Source organism: Sinohyriopsis cumingii, chromosome 1 (assembly GCF_028554795.1).
Source record: "Sinohyriopsis cumingii isolate HCF-2022 chromosome 1, ASM2855479v2, whole genome shotgun sequence".
Taxonomy (NCBI): domain Eukaryota; kingdom Metazoa; phylum Mollusca; class Bivalvia; order Unionida; family Unionidae; genus Sinohyriopsis; species Sinohyriopsis cumingii.
This window is the reverse complement of record NC_142961.1, coordinates 93,431,434-93,456,076: the sequence shown is the minus strand read 5'-3', so window position 1 is coordinate 93,456,076 and position 24,643 is coordinate 93,431,434. Positions and strand designations below refer to the sequence as shown.

The following is a 24,643-nucleotide window of genomic DNA, read 5'->3' as shown; positions in this document are numbered from 1 at the left end:
TTAACAAAGAAACTCTCTTCAAGTAAAATATGAAGGATTTTTTCAAATTATCTTCTAGCATTGGGTTAACATTTTTTTATCAGATTTATCTTTTAGGAGTGGGTCACAATTTTTATTTTCAACAATTGTATGCTACACTTGTTACATTTTTTGTGATGTTCCCAGAAAAAAGCTTAGCTTTGTGACATCAATATTTCATAAATATTTCAACCATTCACAAGCTTCACCTCCCTTTTCAAAATATTCAAACAAATCCCTTTTGTAGATCTGACTGTACCTTCTGTCCTTAACTTTGAGGTTGGGGTATTTCTCAGTCTCTGTAATTGGAAAGTTTTCAATTCAGAGTAAGATGCTAGTTTCCAGATATTGTCAGAAATGGACACTGACAGATTTAAATCCCAACAAACACCAAAGCCAAATACAGATGTTCAGAATATGGTTGATGAAAGCCTTCTCAGATAAAAAGAATTATGTGAATTTCCACCAGCAGACAAGAACAAAGACCTTCTGCCATTCTACCTTGTTCAGAGACAGGCCCTTTAGAAAAAAAATACAAAAACAGCTGCATAAAGATCTTCTATAATCCATTGCAATAAAAGTATTAATTGATACCTTAAATAGAATCCGACATTTGTACTCTTTTGAAATAAAATTTATGAAATGAATCAAATAATTTCCCAGTAATTTTCAGTACTGAGAAAATAAACTGTAAATTCAGTAACCCCTAATAGCTGAGTGAGACTCTTAGTGAAAGTTAAAATCTTTAAGTCTTTTCATAATGCTAACATTATTAACAAACTTCGTGAAGGGTTGCATAGTATTGAGTTTAGGACCCTCACTACTGACACCCCGCTTCCCCAAACCAAACTACTGCCATGTCACACCCATCCATGCCCAGCTGACTGTTAATGACACGGAATTCATCTGTTTTTTTTTTTTTTATAGTATCCTGGAGGTAGGCACTCTTTTTCTATGTTCACAGTTCTTGTTCACATGCCAATGTCAGCAACTCCAAGCCCCAATTGTCAAATGGTTCTAGTGTATTCATTCATTCATTCCAGATCATACCCCCAATTGACCCCATTCAGGTGTCTGGCTGTGGGTCCAACAAGGGCTGTTACAGAGAACCTGAAAATTGTCTGGAGTTGGAGTGCGAGTACCTTTTCACATGGTCCGAGAGGGGCAACGTCATCAACTTCGAGATGAGTGCAATCACAGATGGCTTCAATGATAGATATTTCGCAGTGGGATTTTCAAATGACATCTACATGGTATGACTTGTATAATTGTTTTAAATAATCATGAGTTGGCATTTGTTATCAACAGGAAAGAAAAGATTTTGAATACAATTAATACTTGTGCATTATTTGATATTTTCATTCTATAACAGTAATTTCTGGATGGAAATTTAATTATGTATTGTAATGAAGAGATGAATATATACCCAAAATACCCAATATATTTATGTACATGTAAAACTGCAAACAAAATAGACCCTGAGTTGCCATTTTCATAATGCACCAGCAAATCGGGGGCTATGTTATTTGTTCTACTGATTACTCTTAACAAACTACACAGATCCAGATTGGCCAGCACGTTATGTGACAGCAGATCTGGGTCTGTGCAGTTTGCAGTTGGATCTGACTTATAAAGAATTATATTTTGTGATTTAACTTATAAGCAAGTACAAACACTAATACTTACATGGCCAATTACCAAAATTAATGCTCAAAAATAACTTATTCCTTTTATTGCAAGTTTTATATAAATCCTTTTACATCCTGCTCACATGACAGATATACTAGAATCATTTTGAAATAATTGCAAACATTCCAGAACCAAATATCTTAAAAACCAGCAAAGTTACTTGATTTAATGATGAAGGGTCAATAAAGTCCATCATATACATCAGTGTAGGATTGGAAATTTTCACCTGAGGGACAAACTTTTGCATTAGGCATGAAGCTTTGCAGTGTCCAATGCAAAATTTGGATCCTGAGAGTTGAGTTTTCCTGTCCAACACTGATGCATAATGAAGGATTATTTTTACAGTACAGATGAAGCATGAATAGGGCAAAATACACCTTAAAAATTATTGTTTTTGGTCAGAGGTTAAATGTTAGGTTTACATCAAAAAGTCGGAGTTAACTTGGAAGGTTTAAAGGCAGATAGGTTACTACTAAAACACAGTTTAAGACTGCTCTGGTGACCTAGTGGTTAGAGTGTCCGCCTCGGATGCGGGAGGTCATTTGATCCATGGCCAACTCATACCAAAGACTTACAAAAATGATACTAACATCTGCCTCACTTGGCTGCAGCATGATGCCCCAGTGCTAGACATCACTATAAACTGCCACACTGCAGACATCATAGCGATATGACTGAAAAATTGTTAAAGCTACGTTAAAAATCAAAATCACACACACACTAAAACACAGCTTAGACTGCATGCAATGTAAGACAACATGATGAATGATATATTCTATACTGGTATTGTACAGTAGAAATCAGTAGGAATGTGAGATTAAAATGTTATTAAGATACTTGGTCTCAGTAATAAGATTCCATAGGGCCAATTACCAAGAATTGAAGTGGACATGTATATATTGAACACTTTGAAATCTTGCGATACAACTTAAACAAAATGTCAATGTAATATACAAAAATGTGAGTTTGCATTGTTAATGTTGATTTTGGGCAGATCTTTTTAATCTTGGGTATCCTTGAAATATCAAATAACACATAGCTCGGTAGAATATTAAATGGAGCTGCCATCTTATTGATGATCATAATGAATACGTGCTTTAGAAAGTAGATAAAAGTATAGAACCAAATGTGATCTCCACTGTTGTCTTCACTAGTCAAGGTTCCAATATGATAACCCTATCTACATCTTGGCGAATCGAACATATATATTGGTGCTTTGTCCTATATTGAATCTTATGAGTTGCCTCTCTTAGTATCTAATGCCAGCTGACAAATAGCATGGTGCATTGTTATTCGGCTGAAAACGGTGGAGGCAGTTGACTTAAAGAGGATACTTTGGAAGTTTAACATCAAAAGTATATCTGTGTACCAGAGGGAAGCCATTACAGGTGTATTTGAATGAAAGGTAATTTGTGCAAACATGGACTGGCACTGGAAGATTGCTTATGTATTAGTCCATTCAAGTTGTGTGCTCCCTTCGTCTCGTTCATGTAGGAACAGTTCAGATCTGAACAACTTAACTTTGATTATGTGCAGTGGCTTGCCACCACATCCATTGAAATTCACAGACCCGAGGCACAGAATATCTGCTCGATACGCCAAGGTGTAGATAGGGTTATCACATTGAAACCTTAGCTAGTGAAGATGCTCCATGGTGAGCATAATAATTAATGCTATTAAAAGTAAATAATGTCAAATAAGATCTCCACAGTGAATATAATGAATACATGCTTTAGAAAATAGATAGTGTAGAATCATGGTTTACTTGAACATAATGAATACATGCTTTAGAAAGTAGATAAAAGTGTTAAATCAGATATGATCTCCACAGTTAACTTAATGAATATATGATTTAAAATGTAGATACAAGTTTAGAATCGAGCTGACAGTGAATATAATCAAACATGGCCACAGTGGACATAATCAAATACATGCTGTAGAAAGGAGAGACAGGTATAGAGTCAGACCTGATGACCACAGATACTTCATATTCATTAACTTCTGAGTCCCTCCAGCAGTCACAATACTCTGATTCAAATACTTGTTGATATGATCAAGTTATATATAATTTACTTTTATGGCAATCCCTACTATTCTTAAACATTTTCTTTCAGGGTGGAGATCTAGTTATTGCATGTGTTCACAATGCTTCTACAGGCTATACAGAGGTATATCAAGCCTACAATGAGAATGAGGGAAAAAGAAACAGGCTGCTTAATAATGTGAGTATTAGATGTAATTATTTTATTCAATTTTTACTTCTCTTCTTAGATTGCATATCAATAATTCAGATGAACTTTTGACATGTCTAAGTGACTCAAATGTTTTGTTTATTGATCACCAGAATTTGCTATTTTTTCAACTTTTTCCAAAAATAAACCACTGGAAAAATTTCAGCCAAATTTGTGAGCATCTCGGCATGAAGGGTGCTCAGATTTATGCATGTTTTATCAAATTCGCCTTGAAATATGACTGCCATTGCTAAAATTGTCAACAACCTTTAAAATGACTTCTCAAAAGCTGTTGATCTGAATTTTAATAAATGTTATATGCAGCTTATAGACAAAATGGGCTTTCAGAAGTTTAGAAATGATGCCAGTTAATTGTCAGTTGTGATGTCATTTACTAATGGTAGAATACCTCAGAGGACTGGTATACTGACATAAACGACTTTTAAGCTTGTTCAAATGATGCTGATCTGCCATAGAATATGCCACCACTAAAAGTAGAACAACTGTCAAATGACATCTTCTCAGACACTGCTTAACAGAATTTGTCAAAATGTGACAGCAAACTGATTCGAAGGATTTTCAATTTTCGTATAACAATGATGCCAATCCACCACCAAATATGACTGCCTTTTCTCAAAATAGGTAGACCTTTAAATTTCTCTTTTGCAAAAGCCACCGAATGGAATTGACCAAAATGTCAAAAAGCATTCAGATATGCATTTAATTGTGATTGCAGTTGCTAAAATAGAAAAAATATTTAACAGAATTTGACTAACTAGTTGTGGGGGTGGGGCCTGAGTGACCTAGTGGTCTAAAGCGCTCACTGTTACGGATCACTGCTGTCTTACCTCTGTCTGCATGGGTTTGAGTCTCGGGCTCAGCCTGTGGGTACACGAGAAAGCTTGCCAGCAGCTACTTGTGGGTCAGTGGTTCTTTCCAGGGTTTTCCCAGGTTTTTCCTCCACCATTTATACTGGCCACCATGCATAGCCTATCTTGTGCCGATAATGGTGTTAAACCCTAAAAAAACCAACCCCAACAACAACAGCAACTAACATGGACATATACGTTTTTCAGTACTGGACAAATGATGCTCATCAGATGAAGTTATTAAAATTATATAAAATAATTCTTTCACTACATATGCTATCAACAGTCTTTGGCAGAAATTTCTGTTGAAAACACCATGCTGACTCAGATTTCTTGGTCAGTTTGGTTTGCATTGAGCAGTTGGGTATATGTCAGCCAGGTAAGTGATCTCACACTCACTTGGCCTAATGTTTTTAGCTCTCCTAGTCACATACTAGAAGAGCTTATGGGATGGCTTATTGTCTGTTTTCAGGCTGCTGTCCTTTCCTCCACTGGCACAAGTTTGTTATTTCTACTCCTACCAAGCTGTTTGGAGGACTGCCATAAAACTTCACATCCACATTTATCCCAAGGTCTGGTTGGTCTTAAATGAATGTGGCACTGCTTGGACAGCCAATGTGGCCATCACAACAGCCATCTGGAAAATCTTGTTCCTGTTACTTGTGAAAGGATGGTCATATCAATATGGAGTTTTCACTGAAAGATTTCTTATGGTTTTAGCAGTCCTAAATAGTGGCGATCTGACACCCAGTTTGACTGCTATTGCAGCCATCTTGAAGATCTGGTTATCACCGCTCTACTTGAACAGAAAGACATATTGACATGGGTTTATCACCAGAACACTTTTTATTATTTCTAGTTCTGAATGAAAATAATGGCAGTCTGACCTCCTTTATGACTGTCTTCAAAATCCTTGCACTGTTTCTCCTTGATAGATTGTCATATCAGCATGGTGTTTTCACCAGAAGATTCTTTATGATGATTTGTGTCTATTCAAAACTACTTGCAATGGCACAAAAGTAGCCTCAGTGCAGTCAGTGAACTTGGTGGCCATTGAAGATAAAGTAATTAGCAAGTAATTAGCATGGTGGAGTTTGAGACCATGTTGGTCACAGTGGATGACCACCAACAGCTTTATGTGAGGACAATGTTTCCTAGTATTGGTCTTGTTTTAATGTCCGTCTGCAGATGTATTTAATGTTTTGTTTTTAGATTTAATTTAAGAGGAATCATTTATTATTTATTGGAATTAAAAAGTGCTCATATTACTGTTTGGACTAAGCATGATTCTGGGATAATTGTGAACTCATGCAAAGCAATTCTGGATAATGCCATTGTGGTACAGCAAGACTGTTGGACTTAGGCACATTCAAGGCTGGGACTTCATTTAGCACACTATTATTTTGGTTTTGTCATAGAACTTTTAGGATTACTTTAGATTTAGTTTATAATACTGCAAATTCCTATCAAATTTTCCTTTCATGACATAGATAATTAAATTATTTGTTAAATTTACAAAACTTGTTGGTTTTGCTTCTTTATGTTACTTAGTTTAGGACCATAGTGTCATACACTGACACATTTGGACCCCTCCCCCTTTTCCTTTTTTCAAAGAGAGTTAGAATAGTCTAGGTATGGCAAGTACAAATATAAGATTGGTTGAGAATCCATAAACAAGGCTATTTATTTTGAACCTGGAAACAGTTTGAAGACATGCATTTGAACTCCCACAAATGTGTATTGTTGTCCTACCTTTCAGATATTGGTGACAAATTAAAGTAACTGTTGTGAATTTAAGCACTTTAGGACATCTTTTCACCTTCTTCCCTAAATAAATGCACTCATGCAGTCAGTGAAAGATAATAGAATTCATGATCCTGACACTTTCCTTGTTTCTGGATCATCATTATTATTATCATCAACATTTGAATATTTTTAAAAAATGTTTTGAAATTTATTTTAACAGCCTAAAGCTGGTATCATCAATAGTACAGCAGAAGGATCATACAATAATGGAAGACTGAGGTGTCGATTTTCTCGTGAGATTGCACCTAATGATGAGGAGATTGGAAGTTTTCCTCTCACTGATGAAAGTTTCCACATCTTCATGGCCAGAGGATATGCACCAAATGGTAATGAGTTTAAAAACAGAAAATGCTTCTATTTGGGAGCCTTAATCACTGTGCAGCAGTAGTAGAAAGAACTTGTCATGTCTTTTGTCTCTCCATTTCAGACTCTTGCATTTGTAGTATAATTAGCTAATAAGTAAATTAGAGCAATATTTTCTTATTGATACATCTGTGGTAGACTTCATTTATTTGCTGTATGTCATTCATTTTTATGGGCATCACATTATGATTTTACACACACACAGAAAGTTCTTTGGTATTCATTTGTATGATATAGAGGCCCAGTCCTATTTTTGGATGGCAACCAACACAAAATTCACAAAAATTGGCATCCCATAATAAATGATTTAGTCACAATATGCTGTTTTATACATTTAGGTTTCATTAATTGTATCTCAGAGCTTTTCATTTACAAATAAAATATTTACATACTGTATGTCAGTTTGCCGATAGTTATATTTTTTTACTTGACATTTGTTCTGTTTGTCAACCATGTTCTTAACTGCCTCTGTATGCATTATTGCAAAACAATTTTAAAAAATGTCTTTTGCAGGATATATCAAGCGCCATGGCTTAAATGTTGGTCATCTCCCAGTTGCCTCCCCTGACAAGGTCAGTCTAAAGAGCAATGAAGACATAAGTGGCAGAGCTAGATATCATCTGGTGAAGGCCCATGGTGAGTAAACTAGTTTTCAAATCAAGGACCTAGCTCATTTTAGTATCTAATTGATAGTTTTGCTACACAAGTTTCAGCAAAGAAACCAAATAACTTCACTTGACCACCACTTTAAACTTGTAACCCAATTTGAGTTCAACCAATCCTATGTTGAGGGATGGATTGAACGAGTCATCTTGCAGCAGAAAATGGTCTTTGCCTGTGTTTATCATTATGTTTCCATTACCATTGTGTTAATATAATGCAAAGAGACTTGAGTGTGGAGGCAATGTGTTCACTTTATAAATACTCAGTGGACTATGAATTTAAATAGGCACTGGATTTTTAACTGTAGCTTCTTATTTCTCATAAATATTAACATTTATTTTGAAAATTAATTACATCATTTCTGCCTTTGGTATCAGGTTTTAAGTTGCAACTTTGTTTTTCAATCTTTTGATATTAAGATATTTGGATATTAAATGCAACATCACATTCACCATTTTTTGAACTTATGTACATTGATAGATATTTTGTTTTTATGTGTATTTTTGTATGTTCTATATCATATAACAATCCTGCATTTAAATATATAAAACACAATTTCATGCCTGAAATTACTCCAGATAATTAATAATAAATTAAAAATGCAGTTTTGTGTGATAGATGGATGTATTGTGATTTGCTCATTATGTCACATTCATAAAAACCCAGAAAAGCACATTAATATTGTATTATATTTTTTTAAAATTCTCATTAGAGCTTTAAAGAAAGAAACGGAAGATATGACCAGCCTTTTCCTTCACTTCTCTCTCTTTCTCCTCTCACTAATTTTCCATCTTGATACTGATATATTTGGTTTTTACCTGCAGGTTGCTTGATGCTGCTGGCCTGGGTTTTCTTTGCTCCTATTGGTCTGATCTGGATGAAGTACTACACCACCATGTGGCCCAACAGCAGACTATGTAGACAGAGATACTGGGTGGTGGTAAGGCTGCGTTGATGTTTGAAACACAGATAGCTTCAAATCAATACATTAATTTGCAGTGGAAGAGGGCTTTGTTAAAACCTGACTGAACAAAGTCAGCGGAGCCCTGTAGTAATCACATTGGTTGTCTGTCTGTCAGTTCTCTCTCTCTCTCTATATGTATATATCCGTCTGTCAGCAATATGGATTAACAAAATAACTTTATTGGGTGTTGTTTGATTTTAACCATATTTAGCATGCAGCTTAATATTATCAAGACATTGTAAGAGTTTTATTGACAGCCTTCTTCATCATTATTTAGAGGACTGATAGTCCATGATTGGCCGTCCTCATAAATTTTGGTGTCCATACCATATCCTTACCAAGAATTGTTGGATTTAAACAGAATTTAGTATGTAGCTTCATTTTGATGAGGAGTGCACTGGTGGCCTAGTAGTTAGAGTGTCCACCTCGGTGCAGGAGGTTGTGGGTACAAACCATGGCCAAGTCATTCGAAAGACTTATAAAAATGGTGCTAACAGCTACCTCGTTAAGCGCTCAGCATTAAGAGGCTAGTATTAGGACTGGTCGGCCTGGTGTCAGGATAATGTGACTGGGTGGGACATCATGCTACATGTCTGTATCACTGTCACACTGCAGACATTGTTGCGATGTCTCTGAATTTTTTATAACGCTACATTAAAAGTCCAAATCACACACACATACCTCATACGTTCATGCATTCCACAACATAATTTACAGGAGGTTTAATTTAACAATTGTATTTAAGAGCACTTATGATGGCAATAAAGATTGGACTTGTAGGACAAGTGGCTGCTATAAACAGTTCATTTTTCTTACAAGAATGTTTTAGTGACCACATTGATGTTAGTGAATATAGATGATTATAATAAGATGTTTTGAATAGGAATGACTTGACATCTCCATTCACTTTGAACTCAAGGCATTTAAACAATATACCATATGTACTCATTTATAATTCAAATCCAACTGCAAATTGCACCACCTCAAATCTGCTCTAGCATTATGCACAGGCTAATCTGGATCTTTGCAGTTTGTTAGGAGTAAACAGCACAAACAACATAGACTCTGATCTTCCTGCACATTAAGCATTAGCCAAACAAAGTCTGTGTTGTTTGACTGGACTTATAAGTAAGTATAAATGGTATATATGAGTTTCCTAATAGAATTTTGTGTCCAAAATGAAAGACTGCTAATTAGTTTTTAAGAACAATTACACCATAATCCAGATCCTAAAGATACTTTAAATAAATAATTTCTTGCTTATTAGGGCCTATTTGAATGGAAATGTAGTGTAATTCTTGAAGTCTTGAACATGATGAACATTAATGTTTCAGAACATGAATTCTTATTCATTTGCTGGGTTTGCAAATTATGAGTGCTTTTGGGGGAGGTATTAACTTGGCAGAACCTATAGAAAAAGAAATTAAAGTATGTAATATCAGCTTGCATTGGTTTCAGTATAATGAAAAAAATAATTATGCATTGATGAAAGTTTTTTCAGTGCATCATGTGTTCTTAGAGCAACTCTTGATTACATGTTTGATAGTTCAGGTTTTAGCTTTATTCTATTCCCTATGCACAATCTAGCATTCAACTAATAATGTTGTTTAATTGAGCTGTTTAATCAAACCATTATGTACAATCTAGCAGTCAGCTAATTATGGCCTTTAGTTGATAATTTTAATCAAGCCATTATGTACATTCTAGCAGTCAACTAATTATGATCTTTAGCCATTATGTATTTCTAGAAGGCTGTTTAAGTAGATCATTAATCTTTAAAAAGAAATCAATTGATACAAAACTTTTATCTCTTTCATCATTTAAAGGATGTGCACATTTGTCTTAGTATTACATATACATAAAATGTATTAGTTGTCTGAGTCTTGTACATATCGATACAAAGTTGTTCTTTTGATTGATTTATTTTCCTATGTTGACAGTGATTATGCTGATTATTAAGTTAGTTACTAATTTTTTTATTGCAGAGTCACTTCAGCTGCACAGCTATGGTGGTACTTCTTGTGATAATCTCCATCATCTGTATCTTTGTAGAGGTTGGTGGTTACAGCCAGGTAAACTCTTCCGTTTTTCTTACACATGCAACAAACATCTGTGTAATTATATTCTGCTCTAGTAATTAATTCTATGATGATCAAGGCAGAATTCCAGTTGCAGGTTTTGTTCTTCAAATACAGTACCTAATCATAATACATTAGGAGTATGACCACTAACTCCAGCAAATCCAGCCCTCTGAAGCACTATTTTAGCAATAAAAGTACTCAAAGTTGACAGCCTACATAGGTGGAAGTATGACAAGATTTATCTCCCTATAGATAGAGGCACTGGCACTAAATTCTGTACCTACTTAGTCACTTCTGCGTTTGCTAGAAAGCATTCTCTTTTGAATACCTCACAAAACTGCTTTGCACTTGTGCCTTTCTTCTTAATATCTGTTCCCCTGATCACATTACCATTAGGGATATATGCTTACTAGTTCCTGAATCCAGCCCACCATAAAGCCCAAAATTGTCTCCTGTGTTTATATTGTATATGCTCATTACCTTCCTTTTACACCACCAGGTATTGTTAGTTTTAATCTTTTGCTGTTGATCAGTCAACATCATGCAGAGATCTCCCAAAAATCCATTCAGTATCTTCTGAATTTTGCCATCAGTTATCAAATTTGTATTAGTTGTTCATAATAACATTTCTGCCACAGGTTGTATGTATTATTTTTTTCATTCTTTAGGTGGAATGACCATTTGTGAACTTCGTTATTTTGGGCTGTATGCTTCAATAGAGTATTGTTTTTGGATATTGTACTTTGTGTTAGTCATGATCCTAACATGTTCTCACTCATTCTGTTGATAACAGGTGTTGTTTTGGTGACATATTAACACATTTCTTGTGCTCAGTTTATGAACACTTTTGTTCTTGCCATTTCAGAATCTCAAGTACGACAACAAAATGTTCCAATCGCAAAAAAAATGTAAAGCTCATGAGCATAACAATGACTCTTGCCTCGCTTGCGCACCTCTTCAGAGACATGCAACATTTGCATGACTTGATCCAAAGATATATGGTCTACTATTCTATGCAAAACACTAATAATAGAGAAAGATACAATCCAGCATTAAGCAATACAATATCTTGTTTATTCATCCTAGAATTGAATCAGTGGAGAGCTTAATGGGGGACATTGTTAGGTACCCCAACATCACCAAAATTGAGATGGAAAGTGCCATCAGCTATGATAACCTCATAGTGAAAGTGGAGCCAGGGGCAAGGTTTTGCCATCACCACCTAGGAGACGATACAATTCTTTTACGGGGCAAAGGTTGCCTCTAGGTCTGTCGCAATCCTCAGTTATTAATAATGATAGTATGGGTGAGTGTACCTCATATTTGGTGCAAGTCCCCCCACCTATTCCGTAATGGCCTTTGGGCCTGTAAGTCAGGGCACTTGGGGTTTATTATGAATATTTATGATCCATCAGTAAAAGAAATGACAAGTACAATACCTTGCTGCCAATCCATCCAGTCATCTAAGCCATACATTCCATAGATCAGTCTGGTCTGAAAACTGTACCAAACCAGGTTCATGGTATTGAACCATATAGGGTCTTAGTGACAGATTCTTCTGTGTATACTCTACAGTTTGGCCAGTTCTGAAACACTTCAAGAACCTTATTGATCAGTCCATCCATTTTACCACTAACAAGGTACGGTCAGTACCAGAGCTGAACAGGGAACTCGGTAATCATCATTTCTCCACTTCCATGACATCGCTGATACAATACCTTTACAGGGATTTCAATGAAAGATCAGTCCCTTTCACAACTATTATGGCATAGCCAGTTTGAAAAGATCCTGAGGCTTCCATATGGTCATTTATATGGACCATATGAGTACATTCCATGCTCCCCATGAGCAAGCCATCCCTACTGGGATGACAAGTCCATCTACTAAATATGGCCTGTCTTTGTTTATGGCCTACCCGTTGGGTAGCTACCAGGACTCATATAATGAAGATGGCATTTTCTCTTTTCTGTTCTATTCACACTGGGATGTACAGGTAGATGTGGATATCCCACATAGTATGTGGATCCTCTTGATCTATCCTACTCATTCCCTACTGTGGAGAGGATTTAGGTTAGACCGTTGGTGGGCAAAATACAGCCCATGTGCCAGATGTGGCCTATGACATGGTTTTATGCGTTAATTTAAATCAATAGGCTGTGGCTTTAAAAATTACTTATCTGGCCCATGTCCTGGAGGAAGTTGCCCATGCTTGCTTTAGACCCAGTTAATTTCTACCTCCCAGAAGATACAAATAGCACCAAAAGGACAAGGGATCATTCTCAGGAGAAACACAGAACCAGTAACAACACCAATCCAATGTCAGGTGACAGCATCCTACTAAACCCCGACCAACTGCAGACAGTCCACTAGCAGGCAGTAGAATCCTGCACTTTAATTCTCATTGGATTATTCAGTTTCCAGAAGATTAGTGATTAGTGATCCAAGTTGTTTCAGAGGAGTTTCAGATCAGAGTTTCAGATCTAATTTATCTACCCACCCACCCCATCGCTCTCATCATCTCTGTTAGTCACAGAAGATCAGCAGGAGACCTGGTCGCTAATCCACAAGTGAGCTCTTCTTTGTACAAATGGCCATCAGCAAATTCAGGCCTATTATCAGCCTAAGCTGGCATAATCAATATATTTTACAGCTGAAGTTCAAGATTAAAATGACTTAATTGAATCTCAATCAGAAGGAACAAATTTGCCATCATTTTAACATGGTCAATGTATACTTCCACATCCCTATACAGCCGGTGTCCCAAAAATTTCTTTGACGTGCTTACTACCAACAGCACATTGGGCTTAGAGGATATATCTCTTCACATCAACCTCCTTATGCAGTGGGGAACCTAATCACCTGACCTGTGCATTCAGGTTTGGTAGTTCATATATTGGTGCTTCCAACTCAATATCACTTCATATCAGACTCACCAGTCCATCTTTCATTGGATTTACATACTTCGGGTATGACCAATGATCGACCTTTTTTGACAAGGTGGAACCACAGATTGCCTACCAAATCTCTCCAGTTGCAGATCCAGCAGCTTTGGCAGTGCACTTCAGATCAGACACATTCCTGGCAGACTCACCAGTCCATCTTTCATTGGATTTACATACTTTGGGTGTGACCAATGACTGAACTTTTTTGACAAGGTGGAACAACAGATTGTCCACCAAATCTCTCCAGTCGCAGATCCAGCAGCTTTGGCAGTGCACTTTCAGTCAGTTGGGAGGGTCTGGGGGCCTTTTTCTACTCATTCAGTCTTAGTAAGGTGTCAGAATTGTAAACTGATTCTCATTGCCATCTCTGATGGGACAAATGCTGGGTCACTGATCTATACGATCTGGCAATAGAACTACCTAGGAAGGATCTGACAAGCCAGCTGTGGTCACAAGTATTCCATCCCAGTCAGGTCTGACTTCTTCTTGATGCCTAGCTCTTGTAAAGAATGCCCAGCAAAGAAAAGAATTCAAACTTCTGATCACGAAGAAAATCTCACCAGCAAGAATGCCCTCTACTCTGAAGATATACAATGGAAGTAGTTAGTGTATATTAAGGGACTGGTGTAAAGAAAACAGTAACATTGTCCTATTGAGTGCATCAGTCCCACAACTGGCTGAATTTTTCTACAGCCTGATGATGGGAAAATGTTGCCCATTGCCATCAAAGGCTACCATTATATCTAACGCATACTGACAGAATATCAGATGAGGTATCGGTCATCATAAAGATCTATCAGACCTGGCCAGTTTCAACATGAATAGACCAAAGTCACTCAACCAGTTTGTAAATTGGAATCTTCACGGGTCCTGACATTACACAGTAAATACAAATTTAAGCAGGGCTCTGATAAAGGTACTATGATATAAAAGTTGCTTTCTGGTAGCTTTAGCTTCGGCATGAAGGGTGAGTGAATTATATGCGCTTTCAATGGACCCAAACTATCTATAGTTCAGATTGGATGAATTAGTGGTCCTCACAACACAACCAGGCTTTGTCATCAAGAACAAGCTGCCTTCATTAGGCAATCAGAGCATTGTCAATGATCCTTTACAATAGCTAAGTCAAGAAAAGCATATTTGCAAAATCATGTCCACACTCTCCAATTTTACCTGAATTGCACAGAGATACTTCAAGGAACAAGAAAACAAATCTTCCTTTCAGTCAAGCTTGCAAAAAATACATTATCCTTCAAGTCCGAGAATCATGGCTGCATTGGATCATACACCCAGTGTACTATGAAATCTCAGGGATCAGAGTCTCTGCATGACATTTTCAGACACTGAAATTAATTAGAGGTGAGTCTTGCTTTCGAGTGCATTGTTGCATTATGAGACATAATAGAATCTTCTCAAGTTTTTATCACTGGGATGTTGCTTCCCAAAGAATTGAATCTGGTGTTTCCAGTGGCTATGGCCCATGTCTCAAGAGACCTTGTTAACATCAGCACAGCTTTCATCCGGGCTTTCCAAGCACCTTTGCTAGATTCGCCTACTTTTTTTCTGTTGTAGTAAGAATTCAGTAGCTCTCCTCTTAACTGGTTATGATTGTCACAGGCCATATGACTATTGGCTTTGCTGTGTCCAAGTTCGGAAAGTGGTTTTTCTTTCACATAATGAATTCAGCCTTCATCCCTTAAAAGATGCCCAGAGTATAGATAGGATGTTTAATATTCCCTCTTCCTATTACCTATTCTCTTAACACATTAACCCCTGGTGGTTTTTGTCATTTTCGCCTGAAATTCGAGTAGGAAACACATTTTGAAAGTGATTTCTGAATAGATCTGAAAACACCAAATCCCAGGTGATCTTTCATTAACATACTGCCTAGTTGTGTTAGAAACATTGTTTTTCATTGGCTATTTGGCTTACATGAGCAGAAAGGTAAACGTTGGATTTTGTTGGGTTTTTTTGCTAAACGGAATCATTATTTTTGTATCAAGACCACTCTTTATTCCAAATGCCCATCTTATCCTACTTTTTGCAAAGGTTCATCTGTCTGTTTGCAGTTCATACCAGTTTGCCTTAGATCTGAGACCAAAAAGCCCAAAATCTAGACACAAAATCAGATTCCGACCACGGGCGAGATTTGGGTAGAAAAAAATCTGGTCCAAAAAATGAGGTTTTTCCCTCTGTATTTTGTAATGCAACTAGAAATTCCAGATTATTTGGTATCATTATAGAGCTACATCTGTCCACCTTTCTATAATACCACCCACTTTAGTGTATCATGCATGACCATGATGCTACAGAGCTCGGCAGTAGGCTACTACCTCCTGCCACGTTAACTCATTGCTAGGGGTTAATTGTTAATGTGATTGGGACACATACTTAAAGAAGAAAGCAAATTTTCAAAGTAAAATTTGTTTTTCTGACAATACATACCTGATCACATTCCTCAAACACCCTTCCACATCCCTGCCATTTTAAGCATACCCATTGATCCAATTAGTTGAAAACACTGGGTGGCATAAAGAGGAAGTAATGGGCAGTGGTTTTTCCCCTTGTCTCTATGATATAGATAGTGAAGCAATGTTTTTTTGTGTATTAGGAGAGCTGGATTTGGGAGATAGGAAGCTTATATCCCTAATATTAACGGGATCTGGTAAGTATTTTCAGAGAAACATAATTGACTTAAAAATTTGCTTTCTTACGTTTGAAGCAATTCTAAGTAGCTTTTTCTTACAGGGGAATATACTCCAGCTATATTTCTGTCTTTTCATTTCTCTGTTCTGTCAGAGATGTAGAATTCATTCTTTATTGATCTGACTTTGTCTTATGTTATAGTTATACATGCCTGCACCATTTTAATTGCCAACCCCAAACTCTGAGTGACCTTTGAACCCAAATGATCAAAACTGGCTTGCTTTTGACACATTGACAGTGTGAGTGGAATATGATAAGTACAAGTGAGATAAGAAATGTTTCGACATTGTTTCACATGATATTCCTTTATCTAAAGAATATAGAAAGCAGGTGATCATTACATGACATTTGTAAAGGAATTTGAATGGCTGTTCTGACCAGGTGACTGCTATAGAAAGGTGACTGTTAAGATAGGTATATATTGTTTTCAGTCACATTTTGAAAGAATGCACATAAATATCATCAGGTTGTCAGAAAAAGTGTTCAAAGTAATTTATAGCATTTGCAGGTTTTGTGCACTGTGTGCCCACTGTTAGGCAAGTTCACTAAGTCATCAGTTTGCTTGATTTTATCAGTTTTGCCATGCAGCAGGCTTCTTGTTGATCAAGATTAGATCATGCTTTGATTGCACTCTAAACCAAGGAATTGTAAAGAATTAAAGTATATTTTTTACATGCTGGGTACTTAAGTCATTGAAGTTGATAATGACTGATAGCATGAAGCAGATATAAATGCAAGTACTGCTCTGGTGGCCTAGTGGTTAGAGCGTCCCCTTCGGATGCAGGAGGTCATGGGTTCGATCCACGGCCGACTCATACCAAAGACTTACATAAATAATACTAACAGCTGCCTCACTTGGTACTCAGCATTAAGAGGTTAATGTTAGGAAGGGTCGGCCTGGTGTCAGGATAATGTGACTGGGTGGGACATCATGCTACATGTCTGCAGCATGATGCCCTAGTGCTAGACACTATAAACTGCCATACTGCAGACATTGTAGCGATATGACTGAAAAATTGTTATAGCTACATTAAAAATCTAAATCACACACACACACAAATGCAAATATTGTGTATTAAGGGGTTATAAGAAATAAAGAAATATATAATGATGACATTTGGGTTATTGCCGCAGCACCCTGGTAGTGTTAGTATGATTGATATAACATAGCAATTCCCAGGGAATGGTATAATCACACTGCTAATGGTCCCACACAAAAAGGTGGCTCTAGTATGAACAAAATGGAAAAAAAAAGAAGTTTTCGCTTTTGACACCTTTGCTGCAATTTAAAAGAAAGCACCAGTGATGAAGTTTATATAGGTACTATGTTGTTTTAATTCTTTTCAAAAAAATTTCCAATATTGAATAAGAACATGTACAATTTATTTGGCTGTAAGTTATTATCAGTGAGAAGTATTAAGGTGAATTTATTGCAATAATTTATCAGAGTTTCCTAATTGTAGTTATGTACATGTACATTAATCCCCAACTATAAAGTCCCTCAGTATACTGCCACCTCACAATGCAGTTCTGGTCGTAGATCCTTGAAAATCCTGTTATCACCACTCCTAGTAAACAGAAATGCACATTGAAATGGATTTTAACCAGAAGACTTCTGCCATCATGGTAGCCATTTAGAATGGATTGTCATGGTGTTTTTATCAAACAATGTAATTTCATGGGACTTTTGTTTCTATTTATGTACCGTATATACTCGCATATAAGCCAAATAATTTAGGAAAAAATAAAGACCTTGAAGATGGGGTGTGGTGGCTTATCAGCAGGACAACATCTAAAGACAGTTTTTAAGTCTTTCTGTTGACTACTGTAATGGCTGTAAATCATGTGAAACAAAAATAATTTTCTCTGTGTCCACAGACATATGCGTTTTAAAAAAATAATTTTCAGTGACCCCACACTTATTAAATGTTATAAAGGACTGTGATTGATTTTGTTATTTTTTGCATGTGATATTTTCTGATTTCTCCAACACAAAACTAAATAAAAGTAAATACAGACTTCATAATTTGCGTACCAGTAGAGTTTATCTGGGAGACCAGGCTGAACTGTAATTTACAGTACTTACACAGTGCAAAGCATGCATAGCGTCACTTAAATCCTTATTTATTCCTTAACATATTAGATGCAGAGTTTGCTTTATTCATTGTTTCAACCAAATTGCATTCTGGCATTCTGGATAACATTTTGGCTATTCCTTACAGGGCCTAACCGAATAGATAATTTTAACCGAGTACCGAATCCGAGTATTTGGATGTACTATTTGCCAGATCCAGGCATAAACCGAGTAGTAGGTGTGACTCCGGAGAGTACCATTTGTTTCATTATCGTATGCTTAAACTTTTCGTGTACCGTATATATCGCCTCTTTAAATTTTCTTCATCATCTCTCTTTCTTTTGTGGCTCTCTGTGGATCTGGTGTATTCATCATACTCAGAGTGATGGAAGGATCGAAGGTGATTTATTAGAGCTGAAGTTCCATACGGACGAGCATTTTTGCTGCCTCGTGTTAGCCTTTCATTGCAGACATCACAATTTGCCTTCGATTCGTCCACAGCATCTATAGTGAAAAAGTTCCAAATCTTGCTACTTAATTTCGGAATAGACATTTTTCGATGAGTATTTTAATAGGCCTATATATATTTATTATTTATTAATTTTATTTTGAATACGTAATAATTAAATTTTGTTAAGATTTTTTTTACAAATGGCGTCTCTACACTCAAATATTTACCAAAAGCAGAAAAGTTATGCCACCTGGGGAATGCTAGTGAAATTACTAAAGGAAATTGAGTTAAATAAATTATCATCAATCATGATTCATGAAGTCCAATGGAATGTTAACTGTTTGTGTAATTATAATTTATTTTTAACTAAATTATTATGTATTAAAAAACTTTTTTTTTAAAAGTTCGATATTTATTGAATTATTTTACTTGTTACCATTTGTGCGCGTATTATTTGCCGAGGCAAATACTTCCGAATAGTACCAAAAAACGGGATATTCGGCCGAGGCGAATGTCAGAGGCAATTTCCGGTTAGGCCTTAATTCCTTAATAGCTGTTTCATTTACATTGGATCAGGTGCTCATGAGTTACTGATTTTCAATGATATAAGCGGTCCTACAACTTGAGGTAATATTTTTGAAAAGGTATGTACGTTTAATTGTACAAGGCAAATAACCAACATAACTTACATGTTTACGAAGAGTGGTAGTAATAAAGGCTTAAATTCTCATTAAAGATCAACTAAGATCATCATCAATCTATGTTAGTTTTGTGTTTTAGCTGAACAACATCATAACTTTGCACACAGTGGAGAGCTTGATGTTTCAGTGTTACCTTCGTTGATAGCCTATGAATTTGTCAGTCGTTTTCCAACAGCAATACAGGCCGATTAATCATTGAAACCCTGAAACTAGCTTGTGTTAAGAGGGAATCTTTACTATATCAGTACATTAATGTGTAATTGCCTACTATTTCATAATATTAACATGATTACCATAGTTTTGTCAAACAGAGTGTGAGGCATACCTGTCAACTTTTAAAAAGCCAGGGTGGGAGACTGAATAAAAAATAGAGAGATTGGGACCTAAAATTGTGAGTTTTTTTTGTGGTATTTTTTTCTCACTAAATATTGAAAGATCTTCCTGTCCAATGTGCGTGAAATTTGCATAAAGACTCCCCGTTTCTCCCTGTGACCCGCCCTATTTTCCCCCAGAATGTGCCCTATTTTCATATTCTGGTTAGCTGTGGCCAGACTGCATAATAGCTAAAGGTTAGTCTTATATAAACAAGCAAGAAAGCCAGCACAACTAATTAAAAGTTAATCCTAAAAGTTAATCCTTATCAATGCAACTAATTTGTGAAAATGACTGGCCCTCCATCATAATTCAAAGAAACCATGTTCTACACTACTGTGTGTTATGCAAACACCAGCAATTGATTGGCAAATAAAGGATTCCCAATTTTGTTGAGTGAAAGGTGCCTAAATAGGCAACCGTACATGTGGCAACTATTTTCCCCATGTATATATCCAACTTTATTCCCTTATTGTCAACTCGTAAGGCATTTAGTATTGTTTGCTATAAAATATGTATTCTGAAGTAGTTTTTTGAGGACACATTTGCTGCATGGTATGTATTTTCATTCCTTCTTTTAATTTAACGATGGTAATTAATATTAGTATATACTGTATAAAAATGCCAGATGTTCACACATGTTAAGTTTCTTTGGTGGGGATGGCGCTATAGCATATGGAGTTACAGCATTTGTGATGATCATTCTTGGGATTTAAATTAATTGTTGATGATTTTATTGTTGTGGTTTATTTATTTATTTACGTGAATAATGTTTAAACTTAACATTCTGTTTAGTAAAGAAGTGAATTCTTTCTCGTAAAGTAATTATTTCGTCACAACAATAATTCAGTAATTCACAGGTGATACAACAGAACATGTAGGACTTTTCTCTTTTGAGAGAAATGAAAAATTGAAGACATAATGTAATAATCGGGAGTTCTCTGCAAAAATCGAAAGATATGAAATCAGAGGTAGGCGAGGAGCGACCCCAACAATCGTGCTTTTTTTGTTCCCTCTCGTCGTGAAAGTTGACAGGTATAGTGTAAGGTCACTTACATCAAAGCAATTACAACTCAGCTTTTACGGTATTGGCATAATTTTTGAAGGATTTTTTCTGAAACATCATTATTGTATTTTGGAGCTATCATTAAAGTTTAGCACAGTGGTGCCCATGATTCGACTTCAAGGGATGTACTTCATTCAGCAGAATGTATTTAATTCAGCGCGTGTTCAAACCTACAATGTTCATGCGGTGGTGCCATTATGTAAATGCATTCAGTAGCCAAATTGCAAGCATGGAACAAACCGTATTGTTGTTTGTTGTTTTACTAGGATTACATTTTAATGAGTTAGGTGTTTACAATTTCAAGGCAAAGTAAAAATGTAATTACTGATGCACTGATATAAAATGTCCAATGCAATGATACATAAACAAACAATAATTGAGTCAAAAGAGAGAGGTAGTGTTACAGCAACTTGTGATTGCTAAATTCTTGTCATCGTTCAATCAAATTATACACAAATCTAAATCAGGCACAAACAATAAGAAAACAAAAAATTAAATAAATTACTTTATAAACAAGTTTCTACCATTTCTGTTGAATAATCATGCATGCCAACCTTGAGATAAGTATACATGTAATTTTTATTAATATAAGTTTGCCTAAATAAATGCATTTCGAACTTACCTTATGCATCTAGTGATGTCTCAGAGTTGAGGGTCGGCTTATATGCGGGTCATGTACTTTTCCGTGTTTATACCTTTTCAGTTGTGGGGAGTTGGTTTATACATGAATGGGCTTATACACGAGTATTTATGGTACTATTTATTACAAATCCTTGTTAGAACACATCTCAGTACAAGACTTCCTTACTTATAACATGGGTCACTTTATGTCTCACAACATAATGAAGATGGAACCCAGTTATTTGCAAGTAATAAACTAAAAGTAAAAGATGAGATAATTGTCAGGTTTCCATATATATGTGTGTGTGTGTACACTGACATTTTATTTTACAAAATGCTTTATTTATTAAAATCTTCAGTTTACAACATTTTGTGGCTCATTGGACAGTTGCATAATATTTGTGACATTATGGTCAGATATTTCTACACTAGAAAGCAAATGTCCCTCTTTCTGCCAATTCTGTAATGATAAACTCCAGTACTTGAATTGGGAATCTGATGTGTCATGAGTAATAAATTTGCAAAACTTGAAACACAGTGGGAAGCATTTGATCATAAATTTAGTAAACTGAGGAGAGGGCTAGGGGATTGGAAATATTTACAGTAAAAATGCCTTTAACATTTTTGCAAAGGTTCATCATATCAGATGATGTTATGTGACATTTTTTTTGGCAAAGATCATTATTTTACATATTCAGAATACACTGCCATGTTATGTATATCTATCAGACCTGTATCTCTAAGTATGCATTGCATAATTGCATAAACACTATTTCTGTTTAAAAACTGAAGAGAGAATGTTCTTCATGTAAAATTGTTTTCTTCATTCCAGTTCCCAGAACTGCCCCAGAAAGCACATCCTATTCTGGGGTTGATTGTGTTCTGCTGTGTCCTTCTTATCGTAAGTTTGATCTTGTGTCTACAATGCTCACTTTCACCTCTACATGAACTTTAATTCCTTGACCCCTTTGAGATCCTTCTCATTTTTGCCTGAAACAGGAGTAGAAAATGTATTTTGGGGTTTCTTCTCAGTAGGCCTGTACCAAATGTTTGCTTCGTATTCAAATTATTCATATTCGGCTGAATAGTATGATGCAGCCAAATATGAATACAGCAGTCCCCCTCTTATAAGGCCACCCCTATTGCAGCAGGGAAGTGGCCTTATAATGAGGGTGGCCTTTCTAGAGGGGGATTACAAATGCGAATAGTAAATACATATGAAGAAAGTCACAAGTACATTTAATTCTAAAACATTTAATATTTTCATTAAAAAATCACATGCCAGTTGTGAAATAAATGTAAAACAAACTGTTTCATCATTTTCATAAGAATGTTATGAATAACCATTGATACAGTTTTAAAACTGTCTTCATAATTATGTTACAAATCACATCATCTGTCACTTTGTTGGTAACAGTCTAAAAAGCAAACCAGTCTCGTCACAATTAAAAATATCCTTGCTGTCATATCCCCTGCATATATCGTTCAGTCTTTTGTTCCAATCTTCGACAACTTCATTAACATCAGCTGATTCTCCACTAAGGACAGAACACATAATATTGTGTCAAACTTGAAATCTGTGCAACCATCCATTACATGCGGTAAAGTCGTCATATTCAACTGACAAAACTGTTGCTTTTTCTTGTCATTCAAATCAGGATACAAACATCTCCCGGCTCAAACAACCTTCCTTTCTCCATCCATTTCACCTTCCCACTTCTGCAGAATTGTTTCCTTATCTTTCATGATATTGTTTATCTGAGTCTTTCCGACATCAGTTTTCAATAAGTATCCTCGACCCCCCCCCCCCAGTCAGTTGAATTAATTTCACTTTCTCTTCTAAACTGAGAATTTTTCTTTTCCTCGATGACATGTTGATCTTTTTGCAGTATGTTATTCAGGTTGCCAACTATAATAGTGATAAAACAATTTTGTATGCATGTAAACAAATTGCCTTGTGTTTTTAAAGGAAGTGATCTTGTCACGTGATTCGTTAGCCGCAGTCTGGTACCCTATTATTTTTATACATTTCTTTACACTAAGTGAGAGAAGCCAAAACGGCTTTGATATGTACCTTTAACATCATGCAGATTTGACCTCGCAGCCGTTAGGATTTGTAATTTTGACAATTATTGTCATTAGTAATAGCCACTAATTATCAAAGTGAACAAGCTCAACATCTTACTAAGGGAAGCCATAAAGGCTATAAAACCATTTTCCCACTGACTTGTGTATTGTACATCGATACTGCCACTTCTCAGCTGTTACTACTGTTCAATAATTGTAATCTTAACAATTATCAGAGTGACTAAACTGGACATCTTATGATAACACAGCAGCAAGGCTAATTGGATTACATGTACTTACCCTTTTGTATGGATTAAAATTTTAGTCTTTCTCAGCTTTATGGAATAAATGTGGCTTCTCGTGAGGCGTAAATAATATAATATTAACCTTAGTGGTGGTACATTTACTTTAGTCAACACTTCTTTCAGTAACGAAAACCTGACATTGGGAAACAGAAATCGGATTACTTAACACACGTTATGAATAAAATACTGGTTCTGGATACATATCAAAATAAAATGCAGCCACTTGTGAGGGGTAAATTTTATATTATTGCACTAATATGATGGCAGCTGGTCACATTATTCGGGTGGCATTTCATGAGGGGTACTTTTGAACACAAACTCATCAGTGCCAACGGATTCTGGCCATAAGGAGCGGGTGGCCGCTGGTCATACGGGCCATTCAAGAGGGGGACTACTGTAGTACAATTAGGTCAATCTTCATGAACAGCAGACTCATTGTAATCAGAAAAGAGTACCTCAGTTTGTATCGACAACCAATTGAAAACATTTCTGAATGAGCCTTGTATCCCAAGGGATATTGATCCAGTGTCATAGTGGCAGACCAATACTAACAGGTTTCCTTTACTCCATTCTTGTGCCCAACATTATCTAACAGCACCTCCATCTAGCGTCCAAGTGAACGTCTTTTCAGTGCTGCATGCACAACCTTGTCAG

The 24,643-nt window shown here is 36.1% G+C and overlaps 1 protein-coding gene across 4 annotated transcripts in view; it reads left to right on the top strand.

Moving 5' to 3' along the window:
- LOC149807359 (ferric reductase 1-like) overlaps positions 1 to 24,643 on the top strand; it is a 144,592-nt gene that overhangs the window by 82,830 nt on the left and 37,119 nt on the right. For all 4 annotated transcript variants that reach the window (XM_089965857.1, XM_089965847.1, XM_089965864.1 and 1 more), the window contains exons 6-12: positions 1,062 to 1,271; positions 3,822 to 3,929; positions 6,774 to 6,939; positions 7,490 to 7,612; positions 8,464 to 8,579; positions 10,589 to 10,675; positions 22,450 to 22,518. In XM_089965857.1, coding sequence (XP_089821983.1) covers positions 1,062 to 1,271; positions 3,822 to 3,929; positions 6,774 to 6,939; positions 7,490 to 7,612; positions 8,464 to 8,579; positions 10,589 to 10,675; positions 22,450 to 22,518 — 879 coding nt within the window. The remainder of the gene's footprint in view (positions 1 to 1,061; positions 1,272 to 3,821; positions 3,930 to 6,773; positions 6,940 to 7,489; positions 7,613 to 8,463; positions 8,580 to 10,588; positions 10,676 to 22,449; positions 22,519 to 24,643) is intronic.